The sequence below is a fragment of the Capra hircus genome, chromosome 20 (genome assembly GCF_001704415.2).
Source record: "Capra hircus breed San Clemente chromosome 20, ASM170441v1, whole genome shotgun sequence".
Taxonomy (NCBI): Eukaryota; Metazoa; Chordata; class Mammalia; order Artiodactyla; family Bovidae; genus Capra; species Capra hircus.
This window is the reverse complement of record NC_030827.1, coordinates 13,774,278-13,791,328: the sequence shown is the minus strand read 5'-3', so window position 1 is coordinate 13,791,328 and position 17,051 is coordinate 13,774,278. Positions and strand designations below refer to the sequence as shown.

General features: G+C 38.1%; 1 protein-coding gene across 1 annotated transcript in view; it reads left to right on the top strand.

Moving 5' to 3' along the window:
- The window catches only part of NLN (neurolysin), a 95,622-nt gene that overhangs the window by 60,473 nt on the left and 18,098 nt on the right, over positions 1-17,051 (top strand). Inside the window, exon 9 of the mRNA XM_005694627.3 lies at positions 8,195-8,396. Within this exon, the coding sequence (XP_005694684.2) occupies positions 8,195-8,396 (202 nt within the window). The remainder of the gene's footprint in view (positions 1-8,194; positions 8,397-17,051) is intronic.

The following is a 17,051-nucleotide window of genomic DNA, read 5'->3' as shown; positions in this document are numbered from 1 at the left end:
TTTTGTCATAGTTTTTCTTCCAAGGAGCAAGTGTCTTTTAATTTCATGGCTGCAATCAGCATCTGCAGTGATTTTGGAGCCTAAGAAAGTAAAGTCGGTCACTGTTTCCATTAATTCCCCATCTATTTGCCTTGAAGTGATGGGAACAGATGCCATGATCTTAGTTTTCTGAATTTTGAGTTTTAAGTGAACTTTTCCACTCTCGTCTTTCATTTTTATCAAGAGGCTCTTTAGTTCTTCGTTTTCTGCCATAAGGATGGTGTCATCTGTATATCTGAACTTATTGATATTTCTCCCAGCAGTTTTGATTCCAGCTTGTGCTTCATGTAGCCCAGCATTTCGCATGATGTACTCTGCATATAAGTTAAATAAGCAGGGTGACAATATACAGCCTTGACATACTCCTTTTCTTATTTGGAACCAGTCTGTTGTTCCTTGTCCAGTTCTAACTGTTGCTTCTTGACCTGCATACAGATTTCTCAGGAGGCAGGTCAGGTGGTCTGGTATCCTCATCTCTTGAAGAATTTTCCACATTTTGTTGTGATCCACACAGTCAAAGGCTTTGGCTTAGTCAATAAAGCAAAAGTAGATGTTTTCTCCGACCACAAATCAAACCCAGGCCCTCGATAGTGGAAGCACAGAGTCCTAATCACTGGACTGAGAGGGAAGTCTCTGCATTTCTTAATTTAAAATTGACCTCAGAATGTTTATTATTCAGGTACTCTGTCTGCCAATACTCTTAAATCCCTTCAGTCTGGCTGAAAGGCAGCACAGTATTAAGGAATAGCAAGATCTTGGCAATCATTCAAACTTGAGCTGCAGTGCTTGAGTGACATAACCTTTGTGGGTCTCTATATCCACCTCTGTAATACGGGAATGATCTTCCCTTTTCAGGATTGTTCTGTACATTAGATTATTCAATCAATTGTAAGAATTAAAAATATTATTATCTCTGTAGCATGTAGTAACTATGGACTCCACAGTATCTTATCAGATATGAAAGGATTTAGGTTACTCTCTGTGGGCTGCTTTCTAAAACAAAAGCCACCCTGTTGCAATTTTACTAACTAGACCAGAGTAAATAATAGCGTCACTTTAGATCAGCAACACATACAAGTTCATAATCTACTGACTTGGGGTGACTTCAAGAAGGGGCCGGATAACTCCATCAGGCAGATAGGAGGCAGAGTTGTCTTATCCCACTGCTTTATGAACTTTCTTTCACTTCTGATATGATCTAAAGATAAACCCATGCCAGATGTGGATAAGTCTGAATAATGAATAATGTCAGGATATAGTTGGAGGCCAAGAATTCTATCAGGGGAAATCCTTCAACATTGGAGCCTCCTATAACTGTGCCTCGATTCTCTTTCCGTGGTCAAAGGTAGCAGTTCTCACCACCCCATCCTGCTGTTCCTTTGCCAAGATATAACTGCTAAGTCTTCTGTACTCAGAGATCTGGTTATTGCTACCAGCACTCGTATGGGGACCAGAGAGTGATGTTTCGTAAGGGTAATGACCTAGTTAATAGTCACTTTCTGTCAACTGACGTGCTTACTTCTTATTTTCTTTGTCTACTTGACTCAAAAAGAGTATATTTGTACTAGGAAAGGAAAGACCAGTTTCCTTCTTTTTAAAATCACATATCAATTTTAATTCATCAAACCCTGAGATTCTCAAACAATAGACGAAACAAAAACTCAAATAGTTCCAACATTAAGATTGCCAGGTAATGGCATCTTTTTAAATCACCATCCTTTTATAAACAAAATGTAAAGATGTAATCTTGGAGTAAGGAAACCTCTGAAATTAAGTAAATCAAGTTTATTTTTTAAAAGGAAAGATTAAAAGCCCCTCAGTGGCACTGATTTTTAAATTAGTAGCAGGCTTTATGGCTTTTCATAATGGACCAAGAGGTATAAAATATACCAGGATAAACACTTTCCATATTACTTTAGTTCATTTTCCCCTGTTAAAAATAATATTTATAGATCTGTTTACCTGTTTAAACAATTCATTCTAACTACATGAAATCATTGTAGAAACACTGATGGGCCCTTTGAACATCCAGAGACTAGCTGGCTGAAAATGTCATGAAATTCAGTGCACGGTTTCTGGTGTGTTTGTCCGTGGGTTCTCTTCCTTCCTGTCCCCTTCTCTGTCTGCCTTCCGTTCCCACTGGCCTGCTCACTCCTAGCTCAGGCTTGACCAAGTTCTTTTTGTTGTTGTTGATTTATTTCTGCTTATTTATTTCAAATAGATTTTATCTTTTAGCGCCCTTCTAGATTCACAGCAAAACTGACCAGAAAGGACAGACATTTCCCATATATTCCCTGGCCCCACACATGTATAGTTCCCCCGTTATCAACATCCCTCACCAGAGTGGTACATCTGCTAACAACTGATTAACCTACACTGACACATCATTATCACCTAAATTATATTTGGGTTCACTCTTGATGTTATACTTTCTTTGGATTTGAAAAAACATATAATGTCTATAAACCATTAGAGTATCATACAGTGTAGTTTCACTGCCTTAAAAATCCTCTATGCTCTATCTATCCATTTCTTGCCCTGCCACACCAGTCCCTGGAAACTACCGCTCTTTTTACTTTTTCCAAAGTTTTGCCTTTTCTAAAATATTGTCATATTTGCTTAGTCGCTCAGTAGTGTCTGATTTTTGCAAACCCATGGACAGCAGCCCGTCAAGCTCCTCTGTCCATGAGATTTTCCAGGCAAGAATACTGGAGTGGGTTGCCATTTCCTACTCCAGGAATATCATATGGATGGAATCATATAGCCTTTTCAGATTGGCTTCTTTCATTTAACATTGTGCGTTTAGGGTTCCTCCATGTGTTTCATGACTTTTCTTTTTAGCACTAAATAATATTTCATTTTCTGGATGTACCACAGTTTATTCATTCATCTACTAAAGAGCATCTTGATTGCTTCCAAGCTTTGGCAATTATGAACAAAGCTGTCATAAGCATCCTTGTGACATAAGAGGCTTCCCTGGTAGCTCAGTGGGTACAGAATCCACCTGCCATGCAGGAGACCCCAGTTCGATTCCTGGGTCAGGAAGATCTGCTGGAGAAGGGATAGGTTACCCACTCCAGTATTCTTGGGCTTCACTGATGGCTCAGCTAGTATAAAGAATCCGGCTGCAATATGGGAGAACTGGGTTCTATCTCTGGGCTAGGAAGATCCCCTGGAGAAGGGAACAGCTACCCACTCCAGTATTCTGGACTGGAGAATCCCATGGACTGTATGGTCCATGGGGTCTCAAACAGTCGGACACAACTGAGCGACTTTCTAATTCTAATCTAAGAATCCTTGTGCAGGTTTTTGTGTGGACATAAACTTTCAGTCCCTCTGGGTAAATACCAAAGAGTGCAATTGCTATATTGTTTGGTAAGAGTATGTTTAGTTTTGTAAGAAACTGCCAAACTGTCTGCCAGAATGGATGTACTATTTTACATTACCACCAGCTATGAATGAGAGTTTCTATTGTTCTACATCCTGTTAGCATTTGGTGGTGTTGGTTTTCTGGATTTTGATCGTTTTAATAGGTGTGTAGTGGTATCTTGTTTTAATTTGCATTTCCCTGATGACATATAATGTGGAACAACTTTTCATATACTTAATTATCATCTCTATATCTCCTTTGATGAGGTGTCTGTTAAGGTCTTTGATATATTTTTTAATCAGATTGTTTATTTTCTTATTGATGAGTTTTAAGAGTTCTTTGTATATTTTTGTTAACAGTCTTTTATCAGATGTCTCTTTTATAAATATTTCCTCCTAGCCTATGGCCTGTCTTATTTTCTTGACAGTGTCTTTTTCAGAGCAGAAAATTTTCATTTCAATGAAATCCAGCTTTATTAATTTTTTTTCTTTCATGGTTTGTGCCTTTGGTGCATCTAAAAAGTCATTGCCAAACCCAGGGTCATCTAGATTTCCTTCTGTGTTGTATTCTAGGAATTTCATAGTTTTGCATTTGACATTTAGGTCTGTGATCCATTTTTTGAGTTATTTTTTGTGAAGAGTGTAAGGTCTGTGTCTAGACTCATTTTTTTGCATGTGGATGTCTAGGTGTTCCAGCACCATTTGTTGAAAAAAATTGTCTGGGCTCTGTTGTATAGCCTTTGCCCTTTTGTCAAAAAGAGGTTAACTATATTTATAGAAGTGTATTTTTAATTTCCAAATATTTGGATATTTTCCAGATAGCCTTCTGTTGTTTCTAGTTTGGTTCTGTTATTGTTGGAGAGTGTACTTTATAGCTTTTCAGTTCTTTTAAATTGTTTTGATTTATGTCCAGCATATAATTAGTCTTGGTGAATATTCCATGTATACTCGAGTATTGTTTTCTGTTGTTGAGTTGAGGGTTCTATAAATGTCAGTTAGGTGAAGATAACTGTTAATGTGGTTCAAGTTTTTTGTTATCTCAGCTGATTTTCTCTTGGCCTGTTCGATTAATTTCTGAGAAAGGAAGCCTCTAAATGATTTGTCTATTTCTTCTTTCAGTTCTATTAGTTTTTGCTTTGTGTATTTTTTTTAATTGAAGTATAGTTGATTTACAATGCTGTGTTAATTTCTGCTGCAACAATGTGATTCAATTATATATATATATATACACATTCTTTATATATATGTGTGCATTCTTTCTTTTCTATTATGGTTTATCATGGGATATTGAATTGCTTAGTATATGTTGAAGTTCTGCTTTTAGATATATGCATATTTAGAATTGTTATATCTACTTAGAGAACTGTCCCATTTATCATTATATAATGTTCCTTATTATCTGTAGTAATATTCTGAGTTTACAGGTATTTTCTTTTAGCGCTTTAAAGATGGCATTCCATTGTCTTCTGGCTCACCTAGTTTCTGACAAGAGATGGCGGTAATTCTTATCTTGGTCGTACTACATGCAGTGTGTTCTTTTCCTCTGACTGCCTTCAAGATTTTCTCTTTGTTCATCATTTTTAGCAGTTTCATACACTTAGGAATATGGGATAATTTTTTTTCTGGTTCTTTGTTTTGTGTTTGTCTTTCTTGGTGTTCTCTGAACTTACTGGATTTGTGACTTTAGTGTCATTAATTTTGGAAAATTCTCAGCTCTTCTTTTGTTTTGTTTGGATTTTTTGGCCTGCACTGCACAGCTTGCAGGCTCTTAGTTCCCCAGCCAGGCATTGAACCCAAGCCCTTGGCAGTGAAAGCGTGGAGCCCTAACCACTGAACCGCCAGGACGTCCCCTAATTTTGGAAAATTCTCAGCTATTCTTCAAATATTTCTTCTGTCCTCTATTCTCCTTCTGAAATTCCAGTTACATGTTTAGTAGGTCATTTGATATTGCCCTGTAAGTCTCGATTCTCTCTTCTTGTGTGTGTGTGTGTATGTGTGTGTGTTTGTATGTTAGGTAATTTCTCTTGACCTGTCTTTGGGTTCAATGATTCTTTCCTTGGCTGTAAGAAATCCATCAATGAGACGATCACAGGCATTCTTCATCCTTATTGCTGTGCTTTCCACATCTAGCATTTTCATTGCATTCTCATAGTTCCCAGCTCTACCAGAATTATCCATCTGATTGGGCAGACTGTCTACCTTTTCCTCAAGAATGTCTAACATTTAATAATTCATTTTAGATACTCTAATCGCGCCAGCATTTTTGTCATATGAATCTATTTTTCTTGGTCTTTTTGCCTCTTGACATTGTGTTTTTTCCTTGTGTCTTCATATGCCTTACAGTTGTTTTTTTTTAAGTCAGATGTCTTATATAAAACAGTCAAGACTAAGACAGTCTTTATACCTAGCAGTGGGCACATACTTGCTAGACCTTTAATGTGAGTGTCTGATTCATTCTATTTAATACTTGAGCTGGATTTGGGCCTTGTTATTGCTATGCTTAACCTCAGTGAACCCAAAGCTTCAGCTCAGATTCCTGTATGTGTTTAGGATGAGAGCTTATTTGCCAGAGTTTTTTTTAGTCTCTGTTCCCCACTCAATGTGAGTTTGTCCATTTGTTCTGTGCTTTAAAGAGGTCTGTTTTCATGCTCTTGTTCCTCTCCTTGTAGTAGACTGCTATTACTTATTACTAGATTCCTATTAGCCTCATTAGAGGAGTGTCATTTCTGTTGTTCAGATTAAAGGTCAGTCATAGGAAGGCTCTGAGTCCCTGGGTGTTAGGAGTGGGCCTATTCGGTGAATCTGCCCCATCCTCAGCTGTAGGTCTGGGCTGAGGATGTTTTCCTGACCCACCTTCAGAATAGAGTTTTGTTTGTTTGTTTGTTTTTCTGTTACCATCCCCCGGTAGCAGTGAGGTTTTACCACTGTTCTTAAGGCAACAGTGTGTTTTGCCTTTAAGGTCCAGGCTCGTGTTCTCTAGGAGAGAGATGAAACAGACCTGGGCAGGGCTCCCTTCCACCAGGCCTGCATCAGCACTGATTCTTTCTCAGGGCTCTCATCCTGCCCCTGATTTTTTGTGTGTACCCAGTAAGATCTGTGGAGAAAACCTTACAAATGGACGGAAAATTTCCCTTATTTAATAACTCCTAGTGGTTCCCTACTTTTGCTGGTCCATCATCAATCTTTATCAATTTGTTAAACATTCTCTTACTAGTGTCTACAGGTTAAACACACACACACAAGCCAAAAAAAAACAAAGTGCTTGCTTCCTTTCTCTCTATCCTTGGAGGCATCTATCTTAGATTGTAGGTTGCCCTTCAACTTTCACTTTATGATGGACTTCCCTGTGGCTCAGAGGTTAAAGCATCTGTCTGCAATGCGGGAGACCTGGGTTCGATCCCTGGGTCAGCAAGATCCCCTGGAGAAGGAAATGGCAACCCACTCCAGTATTCTTGCCTGGAGAATCCCATGGACGGAGGAGCTTGGTGGGCTACAGTCCACGGGGTCGCAAAGAGTCAGACACGACTGAGCGACTTCACTTTCACTTTCAAGAAAAGTTGTGATTTGCAGATTGTCCATCATGTTGCTGTAAGAATAGGATCAATGCCCTGTTCAGCTTGATTCTTAATCAAGCTGTTTATTAATGGGAAGCTGTAAAAAGACTAGTTTGTTTTTGTTTTACCTGAATAACTTCAGCAGGTAAAAAATAGTTATGAGTCACCGAGAAAAGATAATACAGAAAAAGATTTACAAATCAAAACATCAAACTAAACTTAAATGTATTTTAGTTCTCTGAGCAAAGAAAAGAGGAGGAAACCTATTCCTACATTAAAGTCTAACAGCCCTTAGCTTCTGGAGAGACCATCACAGATATCACATTGTCCTAGCATAGATGACTTTATAGTATAATTTATGCTTTTTTCCCCAGGCTAACTAAAACCATTCTGTTCCCAAAATGGCCTGTCTGGTTTATAAAAGGAGCTCATTTAATTATGAGTACTGATTCTCCCTTTATTGAATAAAAGAACAACTTTACTCTCTGGATTTTAGTTTTTATCAGTTTTTTTAATCAATTTTAATTGTAAGGAAAAAGCGCCTAGTAAGTCAAACTCTGTATCTCATATTTCCCTCAACACTATTTAGTGTTTAATGATTCCATCTTTGAAGACAAAAAGCAGGAGCTCGTTAAAATAAATTGGACGTTCAGCTATACCCTACTTGAGGTATATATTAATTCTTACATTAAGATTTCAACACAAGTTCAGTTCAGTTCAGTTCAGTCGCTCAGTCGTGTCCAACTCTTTGCAACCCCGTGAATCGCAGCACGCCAGGCCTCCCTGTCCATCACCAACTCCCAGAGTTCACTCAAACTCACATCCATCAAGTTAGTGATGCCATCCAGCCATCTCATCCTCTGTCATCCCCTTCTCCTCCTGCCCCCAATCTCTCCCAGCATCAGTCTTTTTCCAATGAGTCAGCTCTTCGCATGAGTTGGCCAAAGTACTGGATGCTTTAGCATCATTGCTTCCAAAGAACACCCAGGACTGATCTCCTTTAAAATGGACGGGAAATCTTGGAAATATACTTCATATCAAGCGATAGTGGGTTGTTGTTTTTTTTTTTAATTTTCGTTGTTTCATCTTGACAGAACGTTGACCTACTTCATGAAAGGTGAGTTAAATGTTTCAAAGCATCTTCTGTTATCAAATGAGTGAGAGAGGCCATGCCAATGTTGTTGCTCCAGAAGAGTGTTTGTATCTCACCAGTGGTGCTTCTGGTCCCTCAGGGAAGGGAAGTACAACCACGCAGCCTGCTTTGGTCTCCAGCCTGGATGCCTCCTGCCTGACGGGAGCCGCATGATGTCTGTGGCCGCCCTCGTGGTGAACTTCTCACAGCCACTAGCAGGTCGTCCCTCTCTCCTGAGACACGATGAGGTGAGGACTTACTTCCATGAATTCGGTCATGTCATGCATCAGATTTGTGCACAGGTGAGTGATTTTTTTTTTGTTTTTGTTTAATGGTAAACCTACTAATTGCTTTTCCAGGATTTTTTTCCCACTGATGTCAGATTTCTCAACATGTTTCTTAGCATGTTTTTCTCAGAAGCTGAACATGTTCAGAAATGTCATAGGGCTTCTACAAAACCACAAAATTTTTCTTATTGTGTCCTCTTTCACAACATACTTTTACTCCAGAATCAATCCACTGATGAAAGAGCTTCATTGAATACCATCCTATGGCATGAGCGCACGCGTGCTCAGTCATGTCTGACTCTTGCGACCCCATGGACTGCAGCCTGCCAGGCTTTGTCTGTGGGATTTCCCAGGCAGGAATACTGGAGAGGGTTGCCACTTCCTTCTCCAGGGGATCTTCCCAACCCAGGGTTCAAACCCTGCATCTCCTGTGTTTCCTGCATTGGCAGCTGGATTCTTTACCACTCAGCCACCTGGAAGCCCCACCCTCTGGAAAAAGAAAGAAAACTATTGTTAAGAAAGGGTGTCAAATATTTGTTTTTCCCTTTTAAATCTTTTCCTTAGAGGAATTTGGTATAAGCTTCAGAGATAAACTGTGCTGTAATCTGTCTCTTATGCTTATTAAAGCTTTGTTTAGTTCAGTGGTTTTCAGTCATCCAGACTTTATACTCCTTTTTAAATAATAAATAATTTCTTAGACCGTCCTTTACTAGGTGTCAGTTAAAATCACAGATAACATGGTATAACCATGGGGGAAATTTACCAAGAAAGAGATGTATGTGTGCAATAGATTACAATTAATTTCTCTTTATTTCTAAAAGTAAAAAGTATATTTATTCTCAACTTCATAACACAGTCCAGTAAACTAGGCCCAGACTGTTCTAGGATGAACCATGTGAATTTGCTAATATTTAACCACTATTGACATGAAAACCTCTAGTTCAGTTGTTCAACCTAACAGTTTTTCAAATTGATATTTACATAAATGGAGGGACAGTTTTACAAATTGGAAATCTCCACCCCATCTCTAAAGGTGAACTTTTTAGAAATAACCTCTTTATTAGCATAGTTTTAGATTTACAGAAAAATTGCAAAGATAGTGTTGCCCTTACTGTTAATGTCTTACAGTATATTTGCCAAAACTAGGAAGCTAACTTTGGTATGGTACTTCTAACTAAACTCAACACTTTACTTGGATTTTTCTAGTTTTTCCCAAATGATCTTTTCTGTACAGATTTTTTTTTTCAAATCTAGGTAATATCCTCACTAAACATAAACGAAAGCATTTTGTTTATATTTTTCAAATTCTGGGCCCGCCAGGCTCTTGTTTTCATGGGATTTTGAGGCAAAAATACTGGAGTTGGTTGCCATTTCCTTCTCCAGGGGATCTTCATGGCCTGGATAGAACAAGGATCGAACCCTGCCTCCTGTGTCTCCTACATTGAAGGCAGATTGTTTACCCACTGAGCCATCAGGAAAACCCCTTAATATCCTCAGTAAACATAAAAGAAAACATTTTGTTTATGTTTTTCAAGTCCTAGGCATGGTTGTGTAGTATGACATAATGACGAATTCAGGTTACATGTGAATAAACCTGAATCTTGCAGCAAAAACTGCAGACTTGATACATAAGTGGTTTTGTCAACTCAAGACCAAGAGTAGTATAGCCACTTGTCTTAAGAGTGCTATTAATATAGCAGAATATCATGGATTGGGTGCCTTATAAATAGCACGTTGTCCTGACGTGCAGTTCAATGCTGGACATCCAGCATCCCATACCTAGAGTAGCCCCTGCTGCTGCTGCTAAGTCACTTCAGTCGTGTCCAACTCTGTGCGACCCCATGAACAGCAGCCCACCAGGCTCCTCTGTTCCTGGGATTCTCCAGGCAAGAATACTGGAGTGGGTTGCCATTTCCTTCTCCAGAGTAGCCCCTAATCGTTATAATAAACAAAAATGTACCCATTCTTTTCCAGAAAGCTACTATCACTTTTGTTAAAAGAAAAAAAAAAAACCATTTAGTTCTTTCAACATTTTATCTTTACTTCCTGGTGCTTCCATGTTCTATTTTTAAAAAGCAGAGGGGAATAGAATATGAATCTATTCAGATAAATAAATCCTGGTATACTAATATAGCCATTTCTACTCTATTTAATCCAAAGAAAATAAAGCTTTCAGAATAACATAAATTTTCTTCCTTAGATAATTTTAAAGTCTATTTTCACAGCAATAGGGTTCCTGCAATATTTATTTTCCATCAGTGTCCATTCTATGACCAGCATTTCCTTTAAGTAGAATAAAACTAGATTCCATTTTTCAAAACATTTTTATGAATAATTTGGAAAAGTCAAATATTCTTCTTAATTTCAGACTTATGTGACTTAGATTGTCTCAGATCCAGTTGTGTGCTTGTACATAGATAAACAGTAGATCTTCTTTGGATCTGAGAACCTATGAAAATCTGATTTAAGCTATAGAAATCTCTTTGAGAAAAATGGACATAAATTTACACAACCAAATTTTTACATGGAATTTCAAAGGGCTGCTAACCCCCTAAAGCCTAGGTCATACTGAATTCCAAGCTAAGAACTATTTCCTCCTTTGTTTGGATGTTAATTATCAGCTAATGATTTCATGAGGAAGTCATTTGGTGTCTTAATCACATTTATTAAAATAATACTGATCCTCAAATAGGGTTTTCTGTGCTTTTGATGCATGTTCTTATTTTGAAACACGACCCTCATTTAACCTTAATATCGTATGCTTATCATGTATTCACAAAGCAGTTCTCTACTACACTGTTATTCTCATTATTTCTTATGTTAATTTTGATCCTTTGAAATATCCACTTTAGTACTGGAAAATAAATTTCTTGGTACAATTTCATTTTAAAGCTCTGTGACTCATGACTGAAATATATATATACTTATATAGCTGAGCTATATATAAATATATAATTATATATGTGACTGAACATGCTTATGAATATATATGAATCAGTATGTATACTGATATACTGATAATAGTATATATACTGATGATCAATATATATACTGATGAATGAAATACATGTATGTTTCATGTATATACATACATATATATGAATAAACTATGTATGCACATATATAATTATATGTGACAACTGTCTATCAATATATGAATCAGAGCCAACTCATTGGAAAAGACTCTGATCCTGAGAAAGATTGAAGGCAAAAGGAGGAGGGGGCAGCAGAGGATGAAATAGCTAGATAGTATCAGTGACTCAATGGACATGTATTTGAGCCAACTCTCAGAGGTAGAGGAGGACAGAGGAGCCTGGTGTGCTGCCGTCCATGGGGTCACAAAGAGTCAGACACAACTTAGCAACTGAACAACAACAAATATATATGAATCCGTATATATACTGATATACTGATGGTGAATGATATCTCTTGAAACAGTAGACTATATTCAAAGACTTTGCCTAACCTCCTTCATGAACATAAGATGTGTCATACAGATGAATAGTATATTAGTACAATCCCTTGTTCAGTCATCTCCTAATGAGATTATCTTTGAAAAGTCTCTTGTTTGTTAATCCTTTCAAATGTCCTATAATATTTTAAGATCTTTTAAAGTAATGTGTTTGAAACCAGTGATCATTGCTTTTGTCTTAAAAATCATAGACAGATCCACATATTTGCAGCTTTATAATGATTTTAAAACCTTTTGTACTGACCTAAAGTAGATGGAAATGAAAAAGGAGTATAATAGTTTCTGTGTGCAGTAATACTTCTGACTTATCTGAGAAATGTATAGTGAATTTATTAATTTGCCGTATATATTCAGTAGATTGTTTTTAAGATATGGCAGCCAAGTGTTTCAGTTCTCCAGGCTGGCAGTTTGCAAGTTTGATGACCCAAAGCGCTTGCTAGAGCTTGTCATAGTAATATTTAAATAGGTCAGCAGGAACATCCAGTTTTCAAACATGTAGATGGACTAGTTCAAGGTGTCTACTATCTCATCATTCAGGAGATGAGTTTCACTCGTGTCTTTGTGTTTACACTACAGCGTAGATAATTTTGACGATAGCAGTCAGGAGGTGGCATCTCTAGTATCTGTTCCTGTTTCATGGCTTTATTGTGGTTTGGGCTGTCAGTAATTGCTGGCCTTTTGAACTTCTGTAGAAAAGAGTAGAGCTTCCTAACAGCTTCCATTGTGCTGTCTGTATTGGCTGTGCGTTAAGAGCAATAATGAGTTTTGGACTGTTAGAGATCGTTATTTTAAAGCAACACATAAGAATCACAATAAAGCCTTATTAAAGTGAAAGAAAAACTTCACATTTCACATAATCTGTCAACTTCATCTAAAAACTAATAGAGTATTTTGTCTGCTTTAAATATTTTGGATTACACACTATTTTAAATAAACATAGTCTATATCAGTTAGGAAGCACCCTAGTGTTATAAAAAAGCTTACTGGATTAAAAAATCATTCATGTATTTGTGGGCCTGGCTGTTTGACTTTCGGCGCGTTTTTCAGGCAACCCACTCCAGTATTCTTGGGCTTCCCGTGTGGCTCAGCTGGTAAAGAATCCGCCTGCAATGCGGGAGACCTGCGTTCAATCCCTGGGTTGGGAAGATCCCCTGGAGAAGGGAAAGGCTACTCACTCCAGAATTCTGGCCTGGAGAATTCCGCAAAGAGTCAGACACAACTGAGCAATTTTCACTTTCAACCTCCTTGAGCCATCTCTTTTTTTCTTACTCATAAAATGGGAACAACAACAGTTCTCATATATACTTCCCTGGAGTGCTGATGTGATTAAATAATGTGTGAAAAGGTACTTGGCAAAGAATAAAGTGCCATACATATCTGAAGTGTTCTTGTAACCATGCTTATATATAATTCAACTCTTCTGAAATCGATAAGTAGCACACAGGTCATAACTTAAGAAGGTTATGAAGATTGCCATGAAGAAAAGCACTGTCACTTCAGATTTAAAAGAGTTCACAAATGCCTACCCTCCATGGGTGTTGGGTGAAGATCTATGGAAGGTGATTGGAAACCATCACATTTGTATTTTTGTTTTGTTTTAATGATTCCTGCCTACTTAGAAGTTTGATTCCTAGAGCTAGAGCAGAATGAGCACTTTGTTTATTCATTTATTTGTTTTTTAAAAGTATCTTTTTTTTTGGTTGTGCCCTACAGCTTGCAGGATCTTAGTTCCCTGACCAGGGATTGAACCCAGGCCCTTGGCAGTGAGAGGGTAGAGTCCTAAACACTGGACCAGCAGGGAGTTCCCCAGTTTGAGCAATTTAGAGTATTGGCAGAAGTGGAAAGGAAGTCTGGGTCCATTTATCTTCATCATTAACCCCAAGGAATAGGCACTTGGAGGAAGCTAAGGAGAGGCTTGGTCAGACCAGCCAATGGGCAGGCCAGGAACAGTGATGGCAGCCAAGATTTACTGAGAACTGACCATGTGCCAGGCATTGCAGTCAGTGCCTACATTCATTCTTTAACTTTGTACGTACAGTATTCTCAGAAGTGGGTTGACCAGTCTACTTCTATTACTATACTATTATTGCCCCCATTTTCTTTTTTTTTTTTTTTCCAGTTCTACTAGTTTGTTGCCACCAACCCACCTCCCTCCACCCCCTCATGCATGCGTTCTCAGCAGTCCACCAGGCTTCTCTGCCCATGGATTTTTCCAGGCAAGAATACTGGAATGGGCTATATTGGCCCCATTTTCAAGTGGGAAAAAACTAAGACTTAAAAAAGTTAAATGTTCACCCAGAACTAACCATCCTGCTCCTTACCCCTCTATTTTATTGCTCGTAACTATTCTTTGCACCCCCGTCCTTGTGATGGAGACAGCATTATGTCATGGGGTCTGAATTTGGGCTCCCAGGTATGGATTCCTGTTGGATGGACTTCTTCTTTCTGAGTTTCTTCTGTCGAATTCCCTCTAAATCATTCTCCTGTAAATGTGTGTGGAATGATGAGATTATCTAGTTCCACATTTCCCTTTGTGTAAGTTGACCTTTTAGGTCCTGAATTCCACTGAACACCTATCAACAACCTTGTAGCCTCTGCTCCCTGCTCCCAACGCTGCAGGCTGTTACAGTTTTCAACGTCAGTGTTAGAAGCACTTTCTTTCAGGATCCATTTTTGTTATTTGAATATTTGCGTGTTTACACATACACAAGCACATGGGCATATGTACATAGAACAAATGCTGAAGTCATGAACCAAATGTGATGCCATACAACATCGTTCATTTCTCTTTGAAGACTTTTTTTTTTAATTTCTTACTGTGTTTTCTGTGTGTGATTTCTGAAAAATAATTAGAAAATGAGAAATGTTTTATTGACTCCTTAGAAACAGTTATTATCTATTGGGTCTGACATGTTGTACCAGATATGATAGAATGGGGATCAAAAGATAAAGTATCTTGAATGCCTAAAGTGTGAGGATATGAAATGTAAGAATTTAAAAATTAAAATCAGAATATTATTAAGTAAAATGATATAAATTATATACTGATTTACTGATTGAGTATTGAAAGAAGACAAAGTAGAGAGGTGATGTTGGATTGGGAGCTAAGAGATCAGGTCAAGTATAAGACCAAGAGAAATCTCTTAGGGTTGTTTAAGGTTTAGGTGTCCTATAGAAACATTCTCCTCACACCTTCATTTATTTCACAAAGATTAATTGACTATCCACAACTTTCTGAGCATGTGCTGGATTTTGGAGGTACAGTTGTTAACAAGGGATTCATACATATAAGGTTGTTCTCAGCGTTTGAGTTTGAATGGAGTAGCATGCTCAGTCATTCAGTCATGTCCGACTCTTTGAGACCCCATGGCCTGTGGCTCACCAGGCTCCTCTACCCATGGAATTTTCCAAGCAAGAATACTGGAGTGGTATTCTCCAGAGGTATTCTCCATTCCCTTCTCCAGAGGTTCATCCCAACCCAGGGATCGAACCCATGTCTCCTCCATTGGCAAGCAGATTCTTTACAACTAATGCCACCAAAGAAGTACTTTATGGATAAGAAGTAGTAGTCAGGAAGATATAGCCAGTTTGAGGATAAACATGTGAATTTAAGTTGCAGTATTCAGGACTTCTGTAGGGAATTTCCTGGTGGTGCAGTGTGGTTAGTACTTAGCACTCTCACTGCTGGGACCTGAGCTCTATCCCCAGTCGGGGAGCTAAGATCTCACAAGCTGCACAACACAGCCAAAAAAAAGACTTCTCTAGACAACGTGTTGTTTTATATGTCTTAAATGATGATGGTAATACTGACCAGGGGAACTGTAGGGCTGTTGTGAAAGTTAACAACGTGTTATTCAGGTTCTCTTTATTACTATTATTATTGCCAATGATTGCTAGGTATATGCGAAGTTAAAAGTATGACCTTTAACCCTCTATTGCAAAGCCTAGGAGACAGTGGTACTTTTCTTTTTTTAATGCCTTATTTCTTAAACTTCCTCATCCCTGGATTTAGGGTTGGATCAGACAGGTCAAGACATGGAATGACTGCTAGGAAATCATTAGAGGATCACCTCAGACGGCCAAAGTCCACTCTCCTGAGCCCTGTTCTTTTCCCTAAACAGAGTACACCTGTTGATTTCAGCAACTGCCTTTTTTTTGAGTTGAGATTTGCTCTCATGAAAATAACACTTTAGTTGTAAATGCTAAAAGCAATGAGTGAGTCTCTTAATTAGAATAATAGCCTATATAAGATTTGGTCCTTAAATATAACAAAGGCTCACATAACTTTTTGAGCTTTAGTTTATATCATTTTGCTCCAGGTCTCTGGAGCAATATCCATTGAGAAATGAATGTCTGTAGCATCTCATAGTTTTAGACAGCTTTCTTCCTCTCAAAAACTTCTAACCAAACAGGAATCTAAGTTTACCTTGTTTTCTAGGCTTTTATTGTCAAAGTATTTCCTGTAGCAATAAGGCTCCTGAGGTCTATGTTCAACACCATTGAATTATTCATGTTGAAAACTAGAAAACACTTCTTGGGCTCTTTGGAGCCCACAGTTGAAAACTGGGGTGGGAATGATATTTGTTGGTTGTCAGAAAGTAATATCATTCAAAGCCAGGCTGTTTTGCTCACCAGGCCCCCCATCAGGCTGCTGGTTTCTAAGACTTACCCATGGTTTCTTTGTGAATGGACACAGAGACTGACTGTGGATTCCTTTCCTTTTCAAATTTAGCTATTTGCGGGGAAATTGAGCTTTTGAATTTTATAAGTTCTTTGTCCTCCTCATTTGAAAAATATTTAAATGATCTTGCCCAAAGGGCACACAGCGAAACAGCATGACTTTCGGGAAATTAGTAAGCGGTAGAGTTATTTTTAGCTTTTACTCCTAGCAAACATTTCCTTTTGTTCTTTAGAAGACATTGTTGATCTGTTCATTCATGTGCTGTGGTCTTTCCCCAACTGCAGGATGGCTTCAGATAGAATAAGCCCTCTCTTCTCTACTCTGCGTGACGGAACTAGTGTTACTTCTCTTTAATTTTAGCTCATGACTTACTCATTTGTTCGTGTTTTTCTGCATTCTGCAGCACCACTACTAACACATACATTTTATTGTTGTTTGGGGTGGATTTTTCTCTCTCCCCAGCAAATACTAACCAAAAAATGTCCACACATGCAGGCTGTACAAAATTTATTTATTT